The sequence below is a fragment of the Protopterus annectens genome, chromosome 2.part1 (assembly GCF_019279795.1).
Source record: "Protopterus annectens isolate FY-2018-M chromosome 2.part1, PAN1.0, whole genome shotgun sequence".
Classification (NCBI taxonomy): domain Eukaryota; kingdom Metazoa; phylum Chordata; order Ceratodontiformes; family Protopteridae; genus Protopterus; species Protopterus annectens.
The window spans coordinates 1,387,895,239-1,387,917,307 of record NC_056729.1 but is presented as its reverse complement, the minus strand read 5'-3'; the positions used below and the strand labels follow the sequence as shown (position 1 = coordinate 1,387,917,307).

Genomic DNA, 22,069 nt, shown 5'->3' with positions numbered 1-22,069 from the left:
GGTAAAGTTTATATTGATGCATGTAGATAGATATATATATATATATATATATATATATATATATATATATATATATATATATATATATATACATATATTTTTTTTTTTGGGGGGGCAAGAAAAACTAAAGAAAATGGCATCTGCTGCATGTTTTATACACCTGCCGTCATGGAAGAGAAGACAGCAACCGACGCAGGACCCAAGAATTTGGAATTCAGGCCGCCTGAGGGCAACATGCCAGCAGATTACCGAAATGTAATTACTGCAACAGTGAATACACTCGAACATCTATATTTATGGTAAGTGCACACAACTGTACTTTATGTGGTACACATTCCTACCCCCCTCTGCAGACTAGCCATGGCATTGTGGAACACGGCCTTGAGCTATCAAGTACCAACTACAAGCTCAATTCCTGCCAGGAAAGCTGAATATTTTGGCAGACTAACTAAGCAGCAATCTCATGGACCCACACGAATGGAAACTGGAACCACGGATTTTCAACATGTTGACACGCAAATGGGGGAGCCCAGACATAGATCTTTTTGCCTCCCCCCAGAACTACCAGTTGGACAAATTTTGCACAAGAACTCCTCACAAAAAAGCCTGGAAAGTGGATGCTCTGTCCTTCAGCTGGGAAAACCAATCACTCTATGCCTTTCCCCCTCTGCCTCTGCTCTCCAAAGTTTTACTTGGTCAAACAGGACAAACCAAAAATGATTTTGATTGCTCCAGACTGGCCTCGCCAACACTGGCACCCACTCCTACGCAGTCTGTCACAAGTTTCTCTATGGCACTGCCTCAGACACCATCCTTACTGTCTCAGCAGAACAACCAAATTCTGCACCCTCGGCTCCAAACATTGAATCTTGCAGCTTGGCTAATCACTTCAATTCCCCCTTAGCATCCCTCAGCAAACCTGTGATGGATGTCATTTTTTAGGCGAGAAGACCTAGTGCTAGAAAGTCTTATGTTGACAAATGGAAAAGATTCTGTGCCTGGAATCAGTCTCAAGGGATAAGCAACAGCAGTGCCCAATTTACCTCAGATTTTGAAATACTTAACTGAGATGCTTCACAAGGGCCTGTCTTTTTCTTCCATAAAAATCCATGCCTCAGCCATTTCAACTTATTACAACACAGAACCCCCCCCCTTCTCTCATCCTCTACTAAAGCAATATCTCCGAGGAGCCAAAAACTTAAGGCCACCCAGGAGAGCTCCAACCCCTGCCTGGGACCTTAACTTTGTATTAGAGAAACTCACTCTTCCTCCTTTCGAGCCTTTTGCTATTGCAGACTTAACATTTCTTTCCTGGAAAACAGCCATCCTTTTAGCAATCACTTTGGCTAGAAGGATTTCTGAATTACCGGACCTTATGACAGTGGAGCCTTTCATCATCTTTCATGTGGACAGGGTATCTCTCAGGACCAATCCATCCTTCATGCCCAAGGTGGTATCCAGTGTGGCTCTTAATCAGTCCATTCATTTGCCAACGTTCTTTCCCAATCCACAGAACAAGGGGGAGCGGATTCTGCATTCATTGGATGTACACAGACAACTTAGATTTTACTTGTACAGGACTAAATCTCGAAGAAAATCTGAACTGTTGGTAGCATTTGCTGCAAGGGCAGAGGGAAAGGCTATTTCAAAGCAAACCATTTCCAAATGGATAAGCCATTGTATTCATTTCTGCTATAAACACCATGGAAAACCTATCCCCCAGGGGATCGGATCTCATTCCACCAGGGCTGCATCTACCTCTACAGCCTTTCTCAGAGGTGTTCCTACCAGGAATATTCTAGAAGCTGCTACCTGGTCTTCAGTTCATTCTTTCACCAAGCATTATCATTTACCAATTTTCTCTAAATCCAGAGCTGGCTGTGCCACTGCTGTTTTGCAAGGCCTTATAGCCGGACCTAATGCTGTATAAATCTATCCTCCGAACCGTAGCTTTGGGAATCTACCCAAATGTAATGACTGCAACAGTGAAACATGAAGAAAATAGTACAGTTGTGTACACTTACCATAAATGTAGATGTTTGAGTGTATTCACTGTTGCAGTCCTGGTTACCCTCCGTCCAGCCCCCTGTTTTTTCTCGTATTATGCCTCTACTTTCTTTTATTACACTTAAAGGCCTTTTTGGTGTATTTGCTTTTGTTTGGAGGTATATTTTTGTGTTTTAAATTATTTATATATATTTTGCTCCCCATTTGGGGGGCACCTGACATCTTGGGCAAGAAAAACTAATGTAATGGTGTCGGCTGCATGGTTTATACCCGTGACGACCTGATGTCATGGAAGAAGGGGCAGCAACCGACTCAGGACCCAAGACTTTGTTAATCAGGCCGACTGAGGGCAACCTGCTAGCAGATTACCCAAATGTAATGACTGCAACAGTAAATGCACTCTAACATCTACATTTATGGTAAGTGTACACAACTGTACTTTTCTCCGTATTTTAGCATCAGGTTTGTCTGTGAGACTCTCCAGCACAATTTGCACAGTTCGAGAATGTTTGCTTCTTACATGTCTAGCAGATTATATTTATTTTTGATTGCTGGCTTAAGATCTTAGGATTGGGGAGAACAAGGTTACAACCTGTTGGTCATCAAGCGTAAGTTTTTACACACTTGTTAGTATTTTTATTGGTTGACTGCCATTATTGTCTCTTGCTGACCAGTAAAGTTGCTGCCTGATTCCATGTCTTATGTTTTCTTCTATTTTCCAGTTGTAAGAGATGAATTATTAAGCTTTGATGGGCATGAACATGTTTATTTTTATATAATGCATACAATGTTAAAATTGTTAATATGAATGTGTTTTTTACAGCTTGATTTGACAGAACTTGAGCAGCAAATAGAGAAGAGTCAGACTGCATTTCCTGAGAACCCTACTGTCTGGGTGAAGGACTTGGCTGGGTACCTGAATTATAAACTACAAGCCCCAGAAACTGACCCAACACAGAGCCAGCACACCTATGGTTAGTATGAAGGAGAAAGAGCGCTGTATATTAATCAACTAAAATGTATGACACTGTACGTTTAAGCTGTAGTCTCTGGTAATGAACAAAGACTTGGTTATTGAATTTTGATAGAATGAAAAAAAAGCCTCGTTATGAATAATCACCATTTATGTCTGTCTGCTAGCATGTGTGCACCTACTTTACTGTGGCTATATCTCTACTGTGCATTTCAAGTTTGTTGTACCCTAATGATGTTCTTTGTGTTTCACTGTTGGCAGTCATCACATTTGGGGTTATCTCTGCCACGGTAGCCCTCAGCCGGCCCGAACACCAGAGGCTTAGTATTTCTGCCTTGGTTACCGTTACTTCAGGACTGATGTCAGGTCATCAGTAGTATAAATTAAGGCAGCTGACTCCATAACATCAGTCTTTCTTGCCGTGGAGCCCGAAGCAGAAGCAGTTCACATGAGTGCCAGTTGGCCGCTACCTGAGTCTTGTCTTCCGAATTGAAGCTGAAGTCTTCTAAAGCTAAGTACCCCATTGGGGATCCTTTTTTATGTTTTTCGTGTTTCACTGTTGCAGTCATCACACTTGGGTTATCCTGCCAGGGTTAGCCTTCAGTCGGCCCGAGTTCCAGAGGCTTAGTATTTCTGAGTCGGTTGCTGTCGCTCCAGGACTGACGTCAGGTCGTCAGTGGTATAAAATCAGACAGCCGACGCCATTGCATCAGTCTTTCTTACCGAGGAGCCCGAAGCAGAAGCATTTCGCACAAGTGCCGGTTGGCCGCTACCCGAGTTTTCCGCTTCCAAAATTGAAGATGAAGTCTTCTAAAGCTAAGTGCCCCATTGGGGATCCTTTTTTCTTGCTCTAACCGATGTCAGAAAAAGTTAACAATTGTCTCACCTGTGGAAAGCAGATACCACACCAAGAGTTTCATTCTTACTGCTTCACCTGTTTAGGCTCAGACCACAACGTCTCTCAGTGTTAGTTTTGTGCTTTGTTCAACACCAGAACTATACATCGTTGGGGCCTTATCATAACTAAATACTTTTGCTCTCTATCTCCATATTCCAAAACGGCTTCGGTAAGCCTTCCAACTACCGATCTTCCGAAAAAACGTAAGGATAAAGACAAAACTGACAATGATGCTTCCGTTAAGCTAAGTTCTCAGTGAGGCGCTTTCACAGCCCCTGATGCCCACTTCTATGGATTCGCAGGCCACTACCGTGACCCGTTCAGAGTCCGGTATTCCGTGAGACTCTTCTTCGACTAATGATCCTGTGGATGTCTCTACTTTGGATGGGTCCGGAGCTGCTGAGCAGGCACTGGCTTCCGAGGAAGTTCTTCGCAGTACTGATATTTGACACAAACTGACAATGTCTTTCGCATCTTCAGATGTTCATCGTGCATACAGCTGCAGTCATAACAGATGGGTTCTCCTGCCGTCAGGCGGGTCCTCGGTCGGCCGAATTCCAAAGTCTAGGTCTGGTGTCGGTTGTCGTCGCTTCTTCCCTGACGTCAGTGCGCCAGGGGTATAAAATAACCAGCCGACGCCATTTTCTTCAGTCTTTCTTGCCGCGCGGTGCCCGAAGCAGAAGCAGTTCGCAAGTGCCGGTCGGCCAGCTCCTGAACTTACGAAAATTTTGCAACCGAAGTCTTCTTGAAAGCTAAGTACCCCGTTGGGGAAACTTTTCTTGCCTCAGACCGATGTCAGACATAGTTAATAATTGTATTTCATGTGGGAAGCAAATATCACATAAGGATTGCCATTCCCTCTGTATTCCTTGTTTAGGCCCAGACCACGACGTCTCGGTCTGTCGCTTTTGTGCTACATTCAACAAACGCACCATTAAGCGTCGGGCGGAGTTCGCACAGCATTATTTTGGCAAAAAATTTAACTATATTATGTCGTCGGATACTCCGACTCCATTTTTGCCTAAAAAACGCAAAGACAAGGACCGACACACGAGGTCCGCGGCCTCTACCGACACCATGCCAAAGCCGACTCCACGTGGTCCAGTTCTCAGCGAGGCACCTACGCAGCCCCTGACTACCGACGACACTACATTGGCGGTGTCTCCTGTGCCCGAGGTCGCAGGCTCCTCGGCCCACACCCCGACTACAGATACCGAAGCCACTCTTGGCGGTGAATCTCAAAATGTGGACAGGTCTACCTCCTCTCAAGGTGTATTCAGACCTTCCTCTTCTTTCTCCATCAAGGCTTACACTAAGTCTAAAGCAGCCATGCAGTCTAAGAGACAAGCTACACAGGGCCCATCTCCAGGCCCCATGCCTAAAAAACAGATGCTTAAAATGGCTGAGGATTTGATTACTCTTATCAGGGGTTCTCAACCCCCCCCCCCCCCCCCGGACAAAAGGCCCAGAGTGGAAGAAGAATCCCCCTCCTCTGATCAGGGCTCCATTATTTCAGAGCACTCTGATGAACAGAAACATTCTTACTCCCCTTTTGAAGATTCTGATGCTGAGGAGTCCATTCCTTCTGTCTTCCCCCCCAGAGGATTATTCATTTGGGGAAACTTTGCATACCTTAAGGGAACACTTCCACTGGGAAGGCCAAGATTATTCAGATTCCAAGAAAAGGCTTAGGGAATTTCTCTTGCTACCTCAGCACAGGCCTCTAGCTATACCTCCTGTCTTGGACATACTAGATGATGTGTACTCTGAGGCCTGCCTTAACCCGGATTCTCTACCTCCAGCTCCAGTCAAGCCTGACAGGTACTACAGGGTTCCTGACTCACACCAATTTCTATACAAAAGCCATGCTGCTGACCCAGAAACCATCTCACAAGGCCCTAAGGGAATTTAGGCCTCCACTGCTAAAAATCCATTACCTTCCGAGAGAGATTCCAGATCCTTAGAAAGGTGGGGGGAAAAGGTATATACCTCGGCCACCTTAACCATGAGGGCATTAAACTGTCAGTTCCATATGCTAAAGTACCAACAGTTTTTGTTATCACAATTGAGATGTAAAATGTCACAACCTGAACAACCAGACTGGAGTTGCAGGATTTGATGCATAGTGCAGAACAAGTGGGTAAACATACCTTGCAATGTGGTTTTGATGCTCTAGAGGCCTCATGTAGAGCTGCTGTTACAGGATCAGTCATACGTAGGCATGCCTGGCTCAAGGAACAAACCTTACCAGATCATGTCAAAGCTAAATTACTAGATGCCCCTCTACAAAAGGATGTATTATTTGGTGCTAATGCTGAGGAGGTATTAAGGAAAATGGAGGAAAAGGCTAAATCAATGCAAACAGTGAAAGATTTTCTACAGGTACAACCCCCACGTTTCAGTAGAAATTGGTCTTCCAAAAATTGGTCCTTTCCAGCCACAGACAGACCCCAAAGAGGTAGATACAGGCGCCCGAGGGGCAGAGGGCAATCCCAAGGATCGTTTAGAGGCAGACAATGGCAAGCTCCTACGCAAAGAGGTGGTGAGGATAACTCGCAACCATTCAGAAAGCAAGCCCAATGACTTTCCCCTTTGCATGCCAAGCAAGACTCAAATGGCAGCACCATTAGGCGGAAAACTGGCATTATTTTCAAAAAATTGGCATATTGTCACAAAAGACAAATGGAATCCTGGACATTATAAACAGAGGCTACAGATTCCATTTTCACACCCTTCCAAAAATGAGAGGCATGCCAAACCTGCCACACAATCAAAGGGCAGAGGCACAAAGACTAATTTCAGATCTCATAGACATGAAAGCTATTCAAGAGGTACCTACGCACGAATAAAGGTTTTTATTCCAGACTATTCCTGGTACCAAGGAAAGGAAAAGATTGGAGACCTATTTTGGACCTATCCATCCTAAACACTTTTCTACTCGTACCAAAATTCAAGATGCTCACTCTATAGCAGCTTCTTCCCATGCTGGGCAAGGAGTCTTGGCTGGTAACATTGGACCTCAAGGAGGCATACCTGCATGTCCCAATCAGACAAAATTGCAGAAGATACCTCAGATTTCTTGCAGGTTCAACCCATTATCAATTCTCTGCGTTGCCCTTTGGCTTATCTACTGCACCCAGAGTATTCACGAAATGCCTGGCATCAGTAATTGCCTACTGCAAACTTCAAGGGATACAAATATACCCCTATTTGGACGACTGCCTGATCCAAGCGGACAGCAAACACATTCTTCTGAAACATCTGGCTTATGTAATAATGTTGAATTCTCTGGGATACACAGTCAACAAAAAGAAATAAAGGCTAATATCCTCTCGGAAAATAATTTTCCTGGGTGCCAACTTGGACACAAACACCCAGATGGCCTACCTCACGCCAGAAAAGCAGGGGCAACTAACTCAATACTTCAGAACACTAGCAAATTGCACCAGGCTAACTGCAAGGAAAATCCTGCAGGCTCTGTGATTCATGGCATCTTGCATCTTACTAATCCCATGTGCAAAGCTGCATATGAGGAAACGTTAATGGTACCTGAAAAACCTATGGTCTCAACACAGCCACAGCCTGGAAACAATAATACCACCAATTCCATGTCTTCAAAAGGAATTTCTGTGGTGGGCTCAAGCATGCCAAGCAAACAAAGGTCTCCCATTCAGCAAGCCTCAAGCAAATCAAGTCATCACAACAGACGCCTCAGACTACGCCTGGGGGGCGCACATGACAGATCGGTGCATTCAGGGCAAATGGTCCCAAAAAGAAAAGCACCTACACATCAATCAAAAGGAAATGCTAGCAGTAATAAATGCTATTATAGCTTTCAAAGACCTCCTGCAACCAGGTCAACTATTGATAAGGACGGACAACACCACAGTAATGTGGTACATAAACAGGGAGGAATCCATTCATACCCACTATGCAGACTGGCCATGTCACTTTGGAACCTGGTCCTGGACTTACAAATCGAACTACAAGCACAGTACTTGCCAGGCAAGGAAAACACGCTGGCAGACAACCTAAGCAGAAATATGACAGATCCACACGAATGGAAGTTGCATCCTCAAGTTTTTACAGAGAATTCAAGCATGGGGAAGGCCAGACATAGATCTCTTTGCCTCCCACGAAAATCACCAATTGACAAAATTCTGCTCAAGGATTTTTCATCCAAAGGCCTGGAGAGTGGACGCTCTCTCTTTCAGTTGGACATCTATGACAGTTTATGCCTTCCCACCTCTTCCTCTGCTGCCCAAAGTTCTATTAAACACCAGAGCAGACAGACCAAAGATGATTCTCATTGCTCCAGACTGGCCAAGACAACACTGGTACCCACTCCTGAGGAGCCTGACGCATTCCCCACCATGGACCCTGCCTCTAATGCCTCTTCTTCTGACTCGGCACAGCTTCAAAACTCTTCACAGTCGGCTAAAAACACTCAATCTAGCCGCATGGAAGATTCCTTAGCATCACAACAGACCCTACTTTCCAATGAAGTGCAGGATGTCATTTTGGAGGCCAGAAGGCCTTCTATCAGAAAAGCGGTTTTGTGTCTGGAATGAGAAAAAGGGGCCAGGATCCTGGAAAGCTGAATTTACCTCAAATATTACAGTATCTAGCTGAGCTGCTAGGCAGTGGACTTTCTTTCTCCTCCATCAAAATCCATGCCTCGGCCATTTCTGCAGAATACAACACTGATCCACCTTTATTCTCTCACCCCCTCTTAAGACAGTTCCTCAGAGGGGCTAAGAATCTAAAACCCCCAAGGAAACAACCAATATCTGCTTGGGATCTCAATTTCATTCTAGAAAAGCTGACCTTGCCTCCTTTTGAGCCAGCTGCCTCATCAGATTTGCAATATTTGTCCTGGAAAACCACTTTCCTTCTGGCTATTACCTCAGCTCGTAGGGTATTGGAACTGCAAGCTCTCGTGGCTGTGCAACCTTTCATCATCTTCCATCAGGACAGAGTTTCCTTACGAACCAATCCGTCCTTTATGCCAAAAGTGGTATCCAGGGTAGCTTTGAATCAGGCTATACACTTACCTACCTTTTATCCTAATCCTCAAAACAAAGGGGAGAGATTACTACATTCCTTGGACATCCACAAACAACTGCATTATTATTTGGACAGAACAAAGCCTTTCAGGAAATCAGATCAGCTCTTTGTGTCCTATGCTGTAGGAGCTCAAGGGAAGCCAATTTCCAAACAGACTATCTCAAAGTGGATAGCCCACTGCATACGTTTCTGCTATTCTTTTCATGGAAAAACTGTACCTATAGGCATCAGATCTCACTCCACAAGGGCCACGGCTACCTCTGCAGCTTTTCTCAGAGGAGTTCCTACCAAAGATGTTTTGGAAGCAGCCACTTGGAGTTCTGTGCATACCTTCTCCAAGCACTACCACCTTCCATTATACTCCAAATCTAGAGCAGGCTTTGCCACTGCAGTCTTGCAGGGCATTCTGGTTCCTCCTAGTTCCACCTAGTGCCTACCACCCCTTTCTTAGCTTTGGGATTCTACCCATCTGTTATGACTGCAGCTGTATGCACGATGAACATAGTACAGTTTTGTACCTACCATAAATGTAGATGTTCGAGTGCTAATACAGCTGCAGTCCAGGTTTCCCTCCCTCCTTCCCCTCTTGGGACAGGCCTATTGGCTAACACCTCCTCATGCTACCTGATTGGGGTATTCATTCTTGTTGTATTTGCTTGCACTACTGTATTTTGATCATATTGCATTGCTTTATCACACAAATTTATGTATTGCCTTCCTTCTGGGGGCACCTGACATCTGGGTCAAGAAAAACTGAAGAAAATGGCGTCGGCTGGTTATTTTATACCCCTGGCGCACTGACGTCAGGGAAGAAGCGACGACAACCGACGCCGGACCTAGACTTTGGAATTTGGCCGACCGAGGACCCGTCTGACGGCAGGAGAACCCATCTGTTATGACTGCAGCTGTATTAGCACTCGAACAGCTACATTTATGGTAGGTACAAAACTGTACTTTCTTTCTAAAACTACCGAGTTTTTAAGGCCCAACGTACGAACTGCGCCTACAAAACCGACGACCAAGCTCAAGCTCCTGCTTCCATGCCTCAATCTCAAATACTTAAAATGGCAGAAGACCTTATCATACTTATTAGGGGAAGCTAGCCTACTCCTTCTAAAAGAAAGAGACTTGTCCCCAACAGCTTTATCTGACCAGGAGTCTGACTCTGACGTTTCTGAATAGGAAGACATGCCCTTGTTTGCTTATGAGGATTCAAATGCTGAGGAATCCATTCCTTCTGCCTCTCCTGAGAGGATTTTTCTTTTGGTGAAACCCTACATACTTTGAGAGAGCATTTCCATTGGGAATGCAAAGATTATCCTTAGTCCAAAAAGAGGCTCAGGAAATTTTTAGATTTACCCCAGCACAGACCCTTAGCTGTTCCTCTTGTCTTGGATGTTGTGGATGATGTATGATGTTTTCATGGAATCCAGTTTAACTCCTGGCACCCTACCACCTGCTCCCAGGAAACCTGACAGGTAGAGTCACTGACTCGCACAAATTACTTTTCAAAAATCCAACTGCTGACCCAGAGGTCATCTCCCAAGGACCTAAAGGAATAAAAACCACCACAGCTAAGTATCCCACCCCTTCGGACAGGGATTCCCGAGCTTTAGACAGATGGGGTAAAAAAGTATACACCTCTGCAACTCATGCCATTAGAACATTAAATTGTCAGTTCCACATGCTGAAATACCAGCAACATACAATGGAACTTCTTAAACAAAAATTGTCTACCTTTCCAGCTTGTGCAGGAAATAAAGAATTACAGGAGCTTATGCATTCTGCAAACCAAGTTACTAAGCATACCCTGCAATGTGGGTTTGACGCCATAGAAGCATCCTACAGGGCAGCAGTCACAGGTTCTGTACTTAGAAGGCATGCTTGGCTTAAGGAACAGACGTTGCCAGACCATGTCAAATCAAAATTATTAGACACACCATTGAACAAAGACAATTTGTTTGGCACCAAGGCAGAAGAGGTTTTAAAAAAGATGGAAGAAAAAGCTAAAGCTATGCAGACAGTTAAAGACTTTTTGCAAGTCCAGCCTCTGAGATTCAGTAGCCATTGCCCCCCCAAGCACTGGTCCTTTCCAGTCCCCTCAAGACCGGCTCAGACTAGACCTAGGGGAAGCAGACCCTCCAGACAGCAATCCCAGGGAATGCATAGATCTAAGCAAGGGAGTACCTCCAATTCTAAAACAGGGAGTGCTAAGCCACCCCCTTGTGGCAAAAACTCACAACTCTACCCCTGCCCACCTGCTTGTGCCCCTAGGAGGAAAACTTGCCTCCCATGCAAAAAACTGGGCCTCCATCACCTATGACCAATGAGTCCTCAACATAGTGTCCCAGGGGTACAAATTTTATTTCCACACACTGCCAACCCCAAAAGGGTTTCCAGATCTTCCTCCAAACCAGTGGGCAGAGGCCCAAAACCAAGTTCATTACCTGCTCTCCATGAGGGCAATACAGCCTGTTCCTGCAGACCAGATAGGCCAAGGTTTCTATTCCAGACTTTTCCTGGCATGCAGAAACGAGGGCACCTGGTGCCCAATCCTATGTCTATCAATTCTAAACACCTTCCTGGTGATAAAATTCAAAATGCTCACCCTCCAGCAGCTTCTTCCTATGCCAACAAAAGATGCTTGGCTAGCCACCCTAGACCTAAAAGAGGCCTATCTGCACAAAAATCAGGGACACTTGCAGGAAATATTTACATTTCAGGGCAGGATCTATGCACTATCAGTTCTCTGCACTTCCCTTTGGCTTATCCACTGCTCCCAGAGTTTTCACAAAATGCTTGGCTCCAGCCATTGCTTTTTCCAGACAAAAAATATTCAGATTTACCCCTACTTGGACGACTGTCTGATTCAGGCAGATAGTCGGGAAAAGCTGTTGCAGCACCTGACCTTTGTAAAGGACCTAGTGACCTCACTGGGGTACACTATAAACGAAAAGGAATCCAAACTAGTCCCCAGTCAGAAGATTGTATTCCTGGGAGCAAGCCTTGACACAGCATCCCAGATGGCAATCCTTACTTCAGAAAAACAAGCCTATCTGACGGGCTACTTCTCTCAACTAGCTACCAGAACCAAGTTATCTGCAAAGAAAATCCTGCAACCTCTAGGGTTCATGGCTTCTTGCATTCTACTAATTCCATGTGCCAGACTGCGTATGAGGAAACTTCAGTGGTACTTAAAGCATATGGTGTCAACATTCCCAGGACATGGAAACTATCATACCTGTGATACGTTGTGTAAGGAAAGATTTTATTTGGTGGGCAGCAGCATGCAACCACAACAAGGGCCTTCCCTTTGCTCAACCCCACACCACCCAGACCCTAACCACAGAAGCATCAGACTATGCTTGGGGTGCGCACTTGGACGGCAAGTGCATTCAGGGCCACTGGAGCCCAAATCAAATACACCTGCACATCAACCAAAAAGAGATGCTAGTTGTTCAGCACACTCTGACAGCTTTCAGACCCCTACTCTCTCCGGGACCTCTATTAATCAAAACAGACAACACCACAGTGATGTGGTACATCAACAAGCAGGGTGGAACAAACTCTTATCCACTCTGCAGGCTAGCCATGACCCTTTGGCACACGGCTTCAGCTATGCAAATTCACCTGCTAGCACAATTCATGTCAGGCAACCAAAACTCTCTGGCAGACAACTTAAACAGAAATCTCCAAGACCCACAGGAGTGGCAATTAAACCACAGCACTTTCAGCCTCATAACCCAGAAGTGGGGTACCCCAAAGGGGGTGGACCTATTTGCCTCCCACAACCACCAGCTCAGCAAATTCTGCATCAGGGAACCTCACAGCAAGGCCTGGAAAGTAGATGCTTTATCCTTCCAATGGGTAAACCTCTCAATCTATGCATTTTCCCCTCTACCTCTTCTTACAAGGGTACTACTCAAAATAAGGAAGGAAAAACCAAGAGCAATCCTGATTGTCCCAGACTGGCTGCGCCAACACTGGTACCCACTATTGCGCAGTCTGCCACCGTTGCCTCCATGGCAGCTCCCAACTCTCCTGACCCAGCAGAAGGGAGAATTTTTGCATCCGCAATTGCAGACCCAGAACCAGGCATTCTGGCTTATTTCTTGATCTCTCCTCCAGTGGCCAGCTTAAGCAAGCAAGTCCTGGACGTTATACATGAAGCCAGACGTCCCAGCACTAGAAAATCCTATGCTGACAAGTGGAATAGGTATTGTTCCTGGATCCAGGTTAAACCAGCACAGCCTCCTTACCTCTCATCCTGGATTACCTAACAGGCTTACTTCACAGGGGCCTTTTCTTCTCTTCTGTTAAAATTCATGCCTCTGCCATCTCTGCTCATTACACCACAGAGCTATCTCTCTTTTCTCACCCTCTCATCAAGCAGTTCCTAAGAGGGGCTAACAACTTAAGGCTGGCCAAAAGAGTCCCTACCCCAGCTTGGAACCTTAACTTTGTGTTGGAAAAGCCCACGCTAGCCCCCCCCCCCCCCCCCCCGTGAGCCTGCAGCTTCAGCAGAGTTAAAATTCCTCTCTTGGAAAACAGCCTTGCTTCTGGCCATCACTTCAGCTAGAAGAGTGTCTGAGCTACAAGCACTCGTGGCTGTGGAATACTTCATCATTTTTCATGCTGACAGGATCTCCCTCAGGACTAACCCAACTTTCATGCCTAAAGTGGTGTCTAGTGTGGCTCTCAGCCAATCTATTCATTTGCCCACCTTTTTCCCTAAGCTTCAAAATAAGGGGGAAAGGATCCTGCACTCTTTAGATTTAGATGTGCACAGACAACTCTGATTCTACCTGGACAGGACTAAGCCCTTTAGGAAAAGTGAACAGTTACTTGTCAGCTTTGCAGCAGGGGCGGAGGGCAAGGCCATATCCAAACAAACCATTTCCAAATGGATAGCACACTGTATCCATTTCTGTTACAAACACCACAGGAAACCACCCTCACAGGGGGCCAGGACACATTTCACTAGGGCAACTTTCACCTCTCCAGCTTTTCTCAGAGGGGGTCCCTACCAGGGACATCCTGGAGGCTGCAATATGGAGTTCTTTTCATACCTTCACCAAGCATTACCACCTGCCTATCTTTTCCAAATCCCGGACAGGCTTTGCAACTGCAGTCCTGCAGGGCATACTAGCCAGCCCCAACTCTTCTTGACTGCCTCCACCCTTTTCTTCAGCTTTGGGAGTCAACCCAAGTGTCATGATTGCAACAGTGAAACAGTAAGAACATAGTACAGATGTCCTTCAAGAATGCAACTGCAGTCCTGACGTATGGGTTGTCCTGCCTCAGGCAGCCCCTCGGTCGGCCGGATTCCAAAGTCTGGGTCCGGCGTCGGCTGATGTCGCCTCCTCCCCGACGTCAGAACGGGTGGAGTATAAAGGCATCCGCCGACGCCATCTTCTCCAGTCTTTCTTGCCGCGCAGTGCCCGAAGCAGAAGCAGTTCGCAAGTGCCGGGTCGGTCAGCTCTTGTGTTTTCAAATACCGAAGTCATCTAAAAGCCAAGTACCCCGTTGGGGAACATTTTTTCTTGCCTCAGCCGATGTCAGAAAAAAGTGAAAAGGTTAATAATTGTTTGTCTTGTGGTAAACAAATACCTCATAAGGACTTCCATTCTTACTGCCTCCCTTGCCTGGGCCCAGACCACGACGTCTCGGCCTGTGCTCGCTTTAATAAGCGCACACTCAGGCACCGGGCAGAATTTGCTGAAGACTTTTTTGGCGAATCTTTCGCTTATATCATGCCGTCGGAACAACCGACAGCACAATCTATCAAAAAACGCAAGGACCGGGACCGACATCCTCGGCCTGCGTCGTCCACCGATACCACGCCTAAGCCCTCCGTGAGTGCATCGGTCCCTTCGGAAGCGGTAATTCAACTGCCCCAGGCCGACGACACCGCTTTAGCTCGTTCTTCAGTCTCGGAGATTTCAACGGTGCCGGTTGTTGATTTTCCTCCAGAAACCGAAGCTCTAGATTTACCCGACACCATTCCTGTGGACAAGGTTACCCCTGCAAGTGGGGCAGCTAGGCCTCCGGTATCCATGTCCATCAAGGCCTTTGCACGTGCCAAGGCTGCCAGCCAGGCCAAGGCCCATCCTAAATCTACTTCTCAGGGCCCCTCTTCTGATAGACAGATCATGACTCTTGCTGCAGATCTAATCTCTCTTATCAGGGGTTCTCAGCCGCACCCAGACAGAGGTTCTCAGCCGCCTGCAGATAAAAGGCCTAGAACTGTGCAGACAGACACCCTCTCTTCAGATGAAGCCTCTGGGGATTCAGAGCTCTCAGATACCCAGGAAGAATCTTTCCAGGCCTATGAGGACTCGGATGCTGAGGATTCAATTCCCTCTGCCTCCCCTCCAGAGGACATTTCTTTTGGCGAAGTTCTCCACTCCATGAGAGAACATTTTCAGTGGCAGGGTCAGGAATTTTCTGACTCCAGGAAAAGGCTATGTACCTTCCTTAAGCTACCCCAACACAGACCTTTAGCTATCCCTCCAGTGTTGGATGTCCTTGATGATGTATTCTCAGACTCCAGTGCTTCGCCTGATTCACTCCCTCCTGCTCCTATCAAGCCTGACAGATATTACAGGGTCCCTGAAACCCATAAGCATCTCTTTAAGGCCCACTCTGTGGATCTAGAAACTATTTCACAGGGCCCCAAAGGAGTGGCTACTTCCTCGGCCAAAAACCCTCTGCCCGCTGACAGGGAAGCTAGGTCCCTAGAGAGATGGGTCAAAAAAGTTTATACCTCTTCCACCCTTGCCATGAGGTCACTCAACTGCCTTTTTCATATGTTTCAGTACCAGGATTACTTAATGGATGATTTGCAGAAAAAGTTGGCCTCTCCTGAGCCTATAGATAGAAAGGCATTGCAGGATTTGGTTCATAACACTCAGCAGGTTAGCAATCATTTTCTTCAGTGTGGTTATGCATTGGAAGCTTCATGTAGGGCAGCCATGACAGGGGCCGTTCTACGTAGACATGCTTGGTTGAAAGAACAGCCACTGCCAGACCATGTTAAAGTCAAGCTCCTGGATGCACCTCTGGAAAAACAGAAGCTTTTCGGTACTAATGCACAGGATGGATTGAAGTCTATTGAGGAAAAGGCAAAATCAGTACAGACTGTCAAGGATTTCCTCCAGGTTCAGCCTCCCAGATTCAGCAGGAATTGGCCTTCAAAAAATTGGTCCTTTCCAGACTCAGACAAGTTTCAAAGGGGAAAAAACAGGCGTGCTCGAGGTAGAGGGCAATACCGAGGCTCCTACAGGGGCCGCCAATGGCAACCACCAAATCAGAGAAGTGGCACAGGGAGTTCACCCGCACCACAGGGACAATCACAATGACTTGACTTTGACACCGCCGACCAAGGCTCAAAGAGAAGCACCTTTAGGCAGAAAATTATCCTTATTCTCAAAGAACTGGCACATTTTAACCAAGGACAAATGGATTCTGGACATAGACAGAGGTTACAGGTTCCACTTCCACACCTTACTAACGAGACAAGGCATGCCAAACCTGCCACAAAATCAAAGGGCAGAGGCTCTCTTACAAATTTCAAAGCTGTTACAAATAAAAGCTGTAGAAAAGGTTCCTCCTCAGGAACAAGACCAGGGATTCTATTCAAGACTGTTCCTTGTTCCAAGAAAAGAAAAGCAATGGAGGCCTATACTGGATTTGTCCGTTCTAAACACCTTTCTCATTGTGCCAGAATTCAAAATGCTGACGTTACAGCAACTCCTTCCCATGCTGGGCAAGGGGTCTTGGCTGGTTACTCTGGACCTCAAGGAGGCATACCTACATGTCCCAATCAGACACAGTTGCAGAAGATACCTCAGATTTCTTGCAGGAACAGAGCATTATCAATTCTCAGCATTGCCGTTAGGCTTATCTACTGCGCCCAGAGTATTCACAAAATGCCTGGCATCAGTAGTTGCACATTGCAGACTCCAGGGGATTCAAATATACCCTTACCTGGATGACTGCCTTATACAAGCAGACAGCAAACAAACCTTGATAAAAAACTTGGACTATGTCATTCAGTTGCTACAGGCTTTCGGATACACAGTCAATATTCAAAAATCAAGAATATTGCCATCCCAAAAGATTATTTTTCTAGGAGCAAAACTGGACACACAATCACAAATGGCTTTCCTCACAGAGAAGAAACAACAGCATTTACCAGATTACTTCAAAAGCCTAGCAAAACTTACCCAGCTGACCGCAAGGAAGGGCCTGCAGGCCCTGGGTTTCATGGCATCTTGCATTCTTCTGATTCCTCTGGCAAGACTACACATGAGAAAGCTACAATGGTACCTAAAAAGCTTATGGTCTCAACACAGCCACAACCTAGAAGACGTAATACCACTCATTCCATGCCTGCAAAGGGAATTTTTGTGGTGGGCTCAAGCAAGCCATTTAAACCAAGGCATGCCTTTCAACAAAGTTCAAGCAAGTCAAACCATTACAACGGACGCCTCAGATCATGGATGGGGGGCACACATGGAGGGCAGATGCATTCAAGGTCAATGGACTCCCACAGAAATGCCTCTGCACATAAATCAAAAGAGATGTTGGCAGTGATACATGCAATAGAAGCCTTTGGAAAATCTCTTCAACAAGGCCATCTGCTAATAAGGACAGACAACACCACTGTCATGTGGTATATAAACAAACAAGGAGGCACTCACTCGTATCCCCTCTGCAGACTAACAATGGCTCTTTGGGAAAAGTCCCTGAAACTAACATCCATTTGCAATCCCAGTTTGTTCCGGGCAAGGACAATGTTCTGGCGGACAGGTTGAGCAGAAATTTCATGGATCCACACGAATGGATGCTACATCCACACATTTTCTCACAAATAACAACTGCATGGGGAAGACCGGACATAGATCTCTTTGCTTCTCATCTCAATCACCACCTGGACAGGCTCTGCTCAAGGACACACCATCCTCTAGCCTGGAGAACGGATGCTCTCTCCTTCAGCTGGAATACCCTAAAAATCTATGCATTCCCACCTCTACCATTACTCACCAAGGTGTTACTGAAGATCAAAGCAGAGCAACCAAAAGGAATATTGATAGCTCCAGACTGGCCGAGGCAGCATTGGTATCCCTTGCTACTGAGCATAACTCACACCAAACCGTGGCCCTTGCCCCAATGGCCTCTGCTCCTGACTCAACACAATTACAGAACTGTTCATCAAAACCTGCAAACATTACAACTGACAGCCTGGAGGGTTCCATGACTTTGACCCATGTCCCCCTCTCCGAAAAGGTTCAGGAAATCCTGCTGGAAGCACGCAGGCCTTCCACCAGAAAAAGCTATTCGGCCAAGTGGAAGAGATTCATCATCTGGAATGCCAAAAAGGGCCAGGATGCATCAGTGATGAGCATACCTCAGATATTAGAATACTTGGCAGAAATGTTTCATAGTGGCCTGTCATATTCTTCCATTAAAATTCATGCTTCAGCAATCTCAGCAAATTACAACTGTGACCCACCTGTGTTTTCGCATCTCTTGCTAAAACAGTTTCTAAGAGGGATAAAGAATATCAAACCTCCCAGAAAACCACCAGTTCCTGCATGGGACCTCAACTACGTCTTGGAAAAATTAACTCTTCCTCCTTTTGAACCAGCAGCATCTTCAGAAATGCAATTTCTCTCCTGGAAAATGGTCTTCCTGTTGGCAGTTACCTCAGCAAGAAGAGTCTCGGAGATACAGGCCCTCATGGCAGTTCCTCCCTTTCTCATTTTCCATCAGGACAGAGTTTCTCTAAGGACCAATCCTTCATTCATGCCAAAAGTGATATCCAGGGTGTCTCTAAATCAAGCAATTCACCTGCCTACTTTCTTTCCCAAGCCTCAAAATAAAGGGGAAAAGCTGCTGCATACTTTAGACATACACAGACAATTACGCTACTACTTGGACAGAACAAAGACCACCAGGAAGTCTGACCAACTATTTGTAGCCTATGCTGCCGGAGTGCAAGGAAAGGCAGTCTCCAAACAAACAATTTCAAAATGGATTGGACACTGCATCAGATTCTGTTATTCCTTCCATGGACAGGGTGTGCCAGCCAATATCAGGCCACACTCAACCAGAGCTATAGCCACATCCACAGCCTTTCTAAGAGGAGTGGCTACAAAGGACATTCTAGAGGCTGCTACATGGAGCTCTGTGCATACATTTACCAAACACTACAACCTGCCTTTATACTCCAGATCCCGAGCAGGCTTTGCTTCTGCAGTCCTGCAGGGTCTTTTAGCTACACCATCCCTTGCTTAGATCCTACCACCCCCAGCTTGGCTATGGTATTCAACCCATATGTCAGGACTGCAGTTGCATTCTTGAAGGACATAGTACAGTTTTGTACCTACCATAAATGTAGATGTCCGATAGATATGCAACTGCAGTCCATTTTTCCCTCCCTCCTACCCCTCTGCTTTTTCCTTGGGTCCATTCCCCCTCTCCTTTTTTGCTGGGGATATCTGTTATGGTGTATCCGTTTATTACTGTTGTGCATGTCTGGAATTTTTTGCATATCCATTCACAAAATTTAGCCTTCCTTGGAGGGCACCTGGCATCTGGGGCAAGAAACACTGAAGAAGATGGCGTCGGCGGATGCCTTTATACTCCAGCCGTTCTGACGTCGGGGAGGAGGCGACATCAGCCGACGTCGGACCCAGACTTTGGAATCCGGCCGACCGAGGGGCTGCCTGAGGCAGGACAACCCATATGTCAGGACTGCAGTTGCATATCTATCGGACATCTACATTTATGGTAGGTACAAAACTGTACTTTGTGTATCCCCCTTGTGTCTCTCACTCTCTCTTCATCACTCATTACAGTGTTTTTTGGTATTTACTTTCTACTGGTGGTGTTCTTCCACCATAACCTAGCTCCCTATTTGAGGGCTCCTGACATTTGGTGCAAGAAAAACTGATGTAATGGCATCTGCTGCCTGATTTTATACCACTGACAACCTGACATCAGTCCTGGAGCGACAGCAACCGACTCGGAAACACTAAGCCTCTGGTATTCAGGCCGACTGAGGGCTACCCCTGGCAGGATAACCCAAGTGTGATGACTGCGACAGTGAGTACACTTGAACATCTAGATTTATGGTAAATGTACACAACTGTACTTTCTTACCAGTGTCAGAAAAAGTTAACAATTGTCTCTCCTGTGGAAAGCAAATACCACACCTAGACTTTCATTCTTACTGTGTCACTTGCTTAGGTCCAGACCACGACGTCCCCCGCTGTTGCTTCTGTACTTTGTTCAACGCCAAAACTATACGTCGTCTGGCCTTATTGTAGCTAGATATTTTCGCTTACAGTCCTCGAATTCCAATATGGCTTCCGGTAAGCCATCTGACAGCAGATCTTCCGAAAATATGTAAAGATAAAGACAGACCGCATAGGTCCAGACCTACCGATGATGGTCCCATTAAGCTAGTCGTCAGTTCTCCGGTCTCCAGTGAGGCGCTTTCGCAGCCCCTGATGCCCGCTTCTGTGGATTTGCAGGCCGCTACTGAGATCCTTTTGGAATCTGGTATGCCGCAAAACTCTTCTTTGACCAAGGATCCTGCTGTTGTCTCTACCTTGGATGGGTCCAGAGCTGCTGAGCAGGCATCGGCTTCCGAGGAAGTCCTTTGCACTACTGATTCTCGACACAAAGAGACTACTACTTTCGCGACTACCATTCTTTTGAAAACTACCGCGTTTCTTAAGCCCAGGTTACGAACCACACCCAAGAAACCGACGACCCAATCTCAGGCACCTGCTTCTTTGCTTCAGTCTCAAATGCTTAAAATGGTGGAAGACCTTATGCTGATCAGGGGAAGCCAAGCTACCCCCTCCAAAGAAAGCGATCTGTCCTCTGTAGCTTTGTTCGAACAGGAGTCCGATGACTCTGATGCATCTGAGTATGAAGACATGCAAACCCTCTCTGCTTATGAGGATCCTGATGCAGAGGATTCCATTCCTTCAGCCTCTCCCCCAGAGGATTTTTCCTTTGGGGAAACACTTCACACCTTAAGGGAGCATTTCCAGTGGGAAAGGTCAGGACCACCCTCAGTCTAAAAAGAGACTCGAGGAATTCTTAGATCTTCCACAGCACAGACCCCTGGCCACCTCCCCAGTCCTGGATGTTGTGGAGGATGTTTCTCTGGAATCCAGCTAGACTCCTGACACCCTCCCTCCTGCACCCAGAAAACCAGGTGGGTATTAAGAGTCCCTGACTCACGCAAATTTATTTTTAAAAATCTTACTGCTGACCCTGAGGTAATTTCTCTAGGGCCTAAAGGAATTAAAGCAACCTCTGCTAAGAATCCCACCCCCTTAGATAGGGATTCCCAAGCACTAGACAGATTGGGTAAAAAAGCATACACCTCAGCTACTCTTGCTGTCAGAGCACTAAATTGTCAGTTCCATATGCTAAAATGTCAGCAACATACCCTGGAACTCATCAAACAAAAAGTCTTCCTTTCCTTCTTGTGCAGAATTTAAAGAGCTACCAGAGTTGATGCATTCTGCAAGTCAAGGAACTAAACGCACCTTGCACTGTGGTTTTGATGCCCTAGAAGCTTCTTGCAGGGCAGCAGTTACCAGTTCTGTCCTTAGAAGGCATGCATGGCTTAAGGACAGGCTTTGCCAGACCATGTTAAATCTAAATTGTTGGATGCCCCCTTGCACAAAAGCAACTTGTTTGGCACTAAGGCAGAAGAGGACTTAAAAAGGAAGGAAGAAAAAGCAAAATCTATGTAGACAGTTAAGGATATCTTACAGGTCCAGCCACCCAGGTTCAGCAGGCATGGCCCCTCCAAGCATTGGTCCTTTCCTGCTCCCACCAGGTCAGTTCAGCCCAGACCCGGGGAACCAGACCCCACAGACAGCAGCCACAGGAATGCAGAGATCTAAGCAGTGGACTACCTCCACATCAAAGCCAGGGAGTTCTAAGCCACCCCCTTATGGTAAGAACTCGCAATGACTCTCCTCCCCCACCCCCTCCCTCTGCCCACCTCTACTTACCCCTAGGAGGAAAACTCTCCTTTCATGCAAACACCTGGGCTACCATTACCAACGACCGCTGAGTTCTCAACATAG

The 22,069-nt window shown here is 46.3% G+C and overlaps 1 protein-coding gene across 1 annotated transcript in view; it reads left to right on the top strand.

Annotated features, from left to right (window-relative positions):
- TMEM214 (transmembrane protein 214) overlaps positions 1-22,069 on the top strand; it is a gene marked incomplete in the record, with an annotated part of 1,377,439 nt that overhangs the window by 299,185 nt on the left and 1,056,185 nt on the right. The window contains 1 exon segment of the mRNA XM_044062865.1: positions 2,831-2,981. Within this exon segment, the coding sequence (XP_043918800.1) occupies positions 2,831-2,981 (151 nt within the window).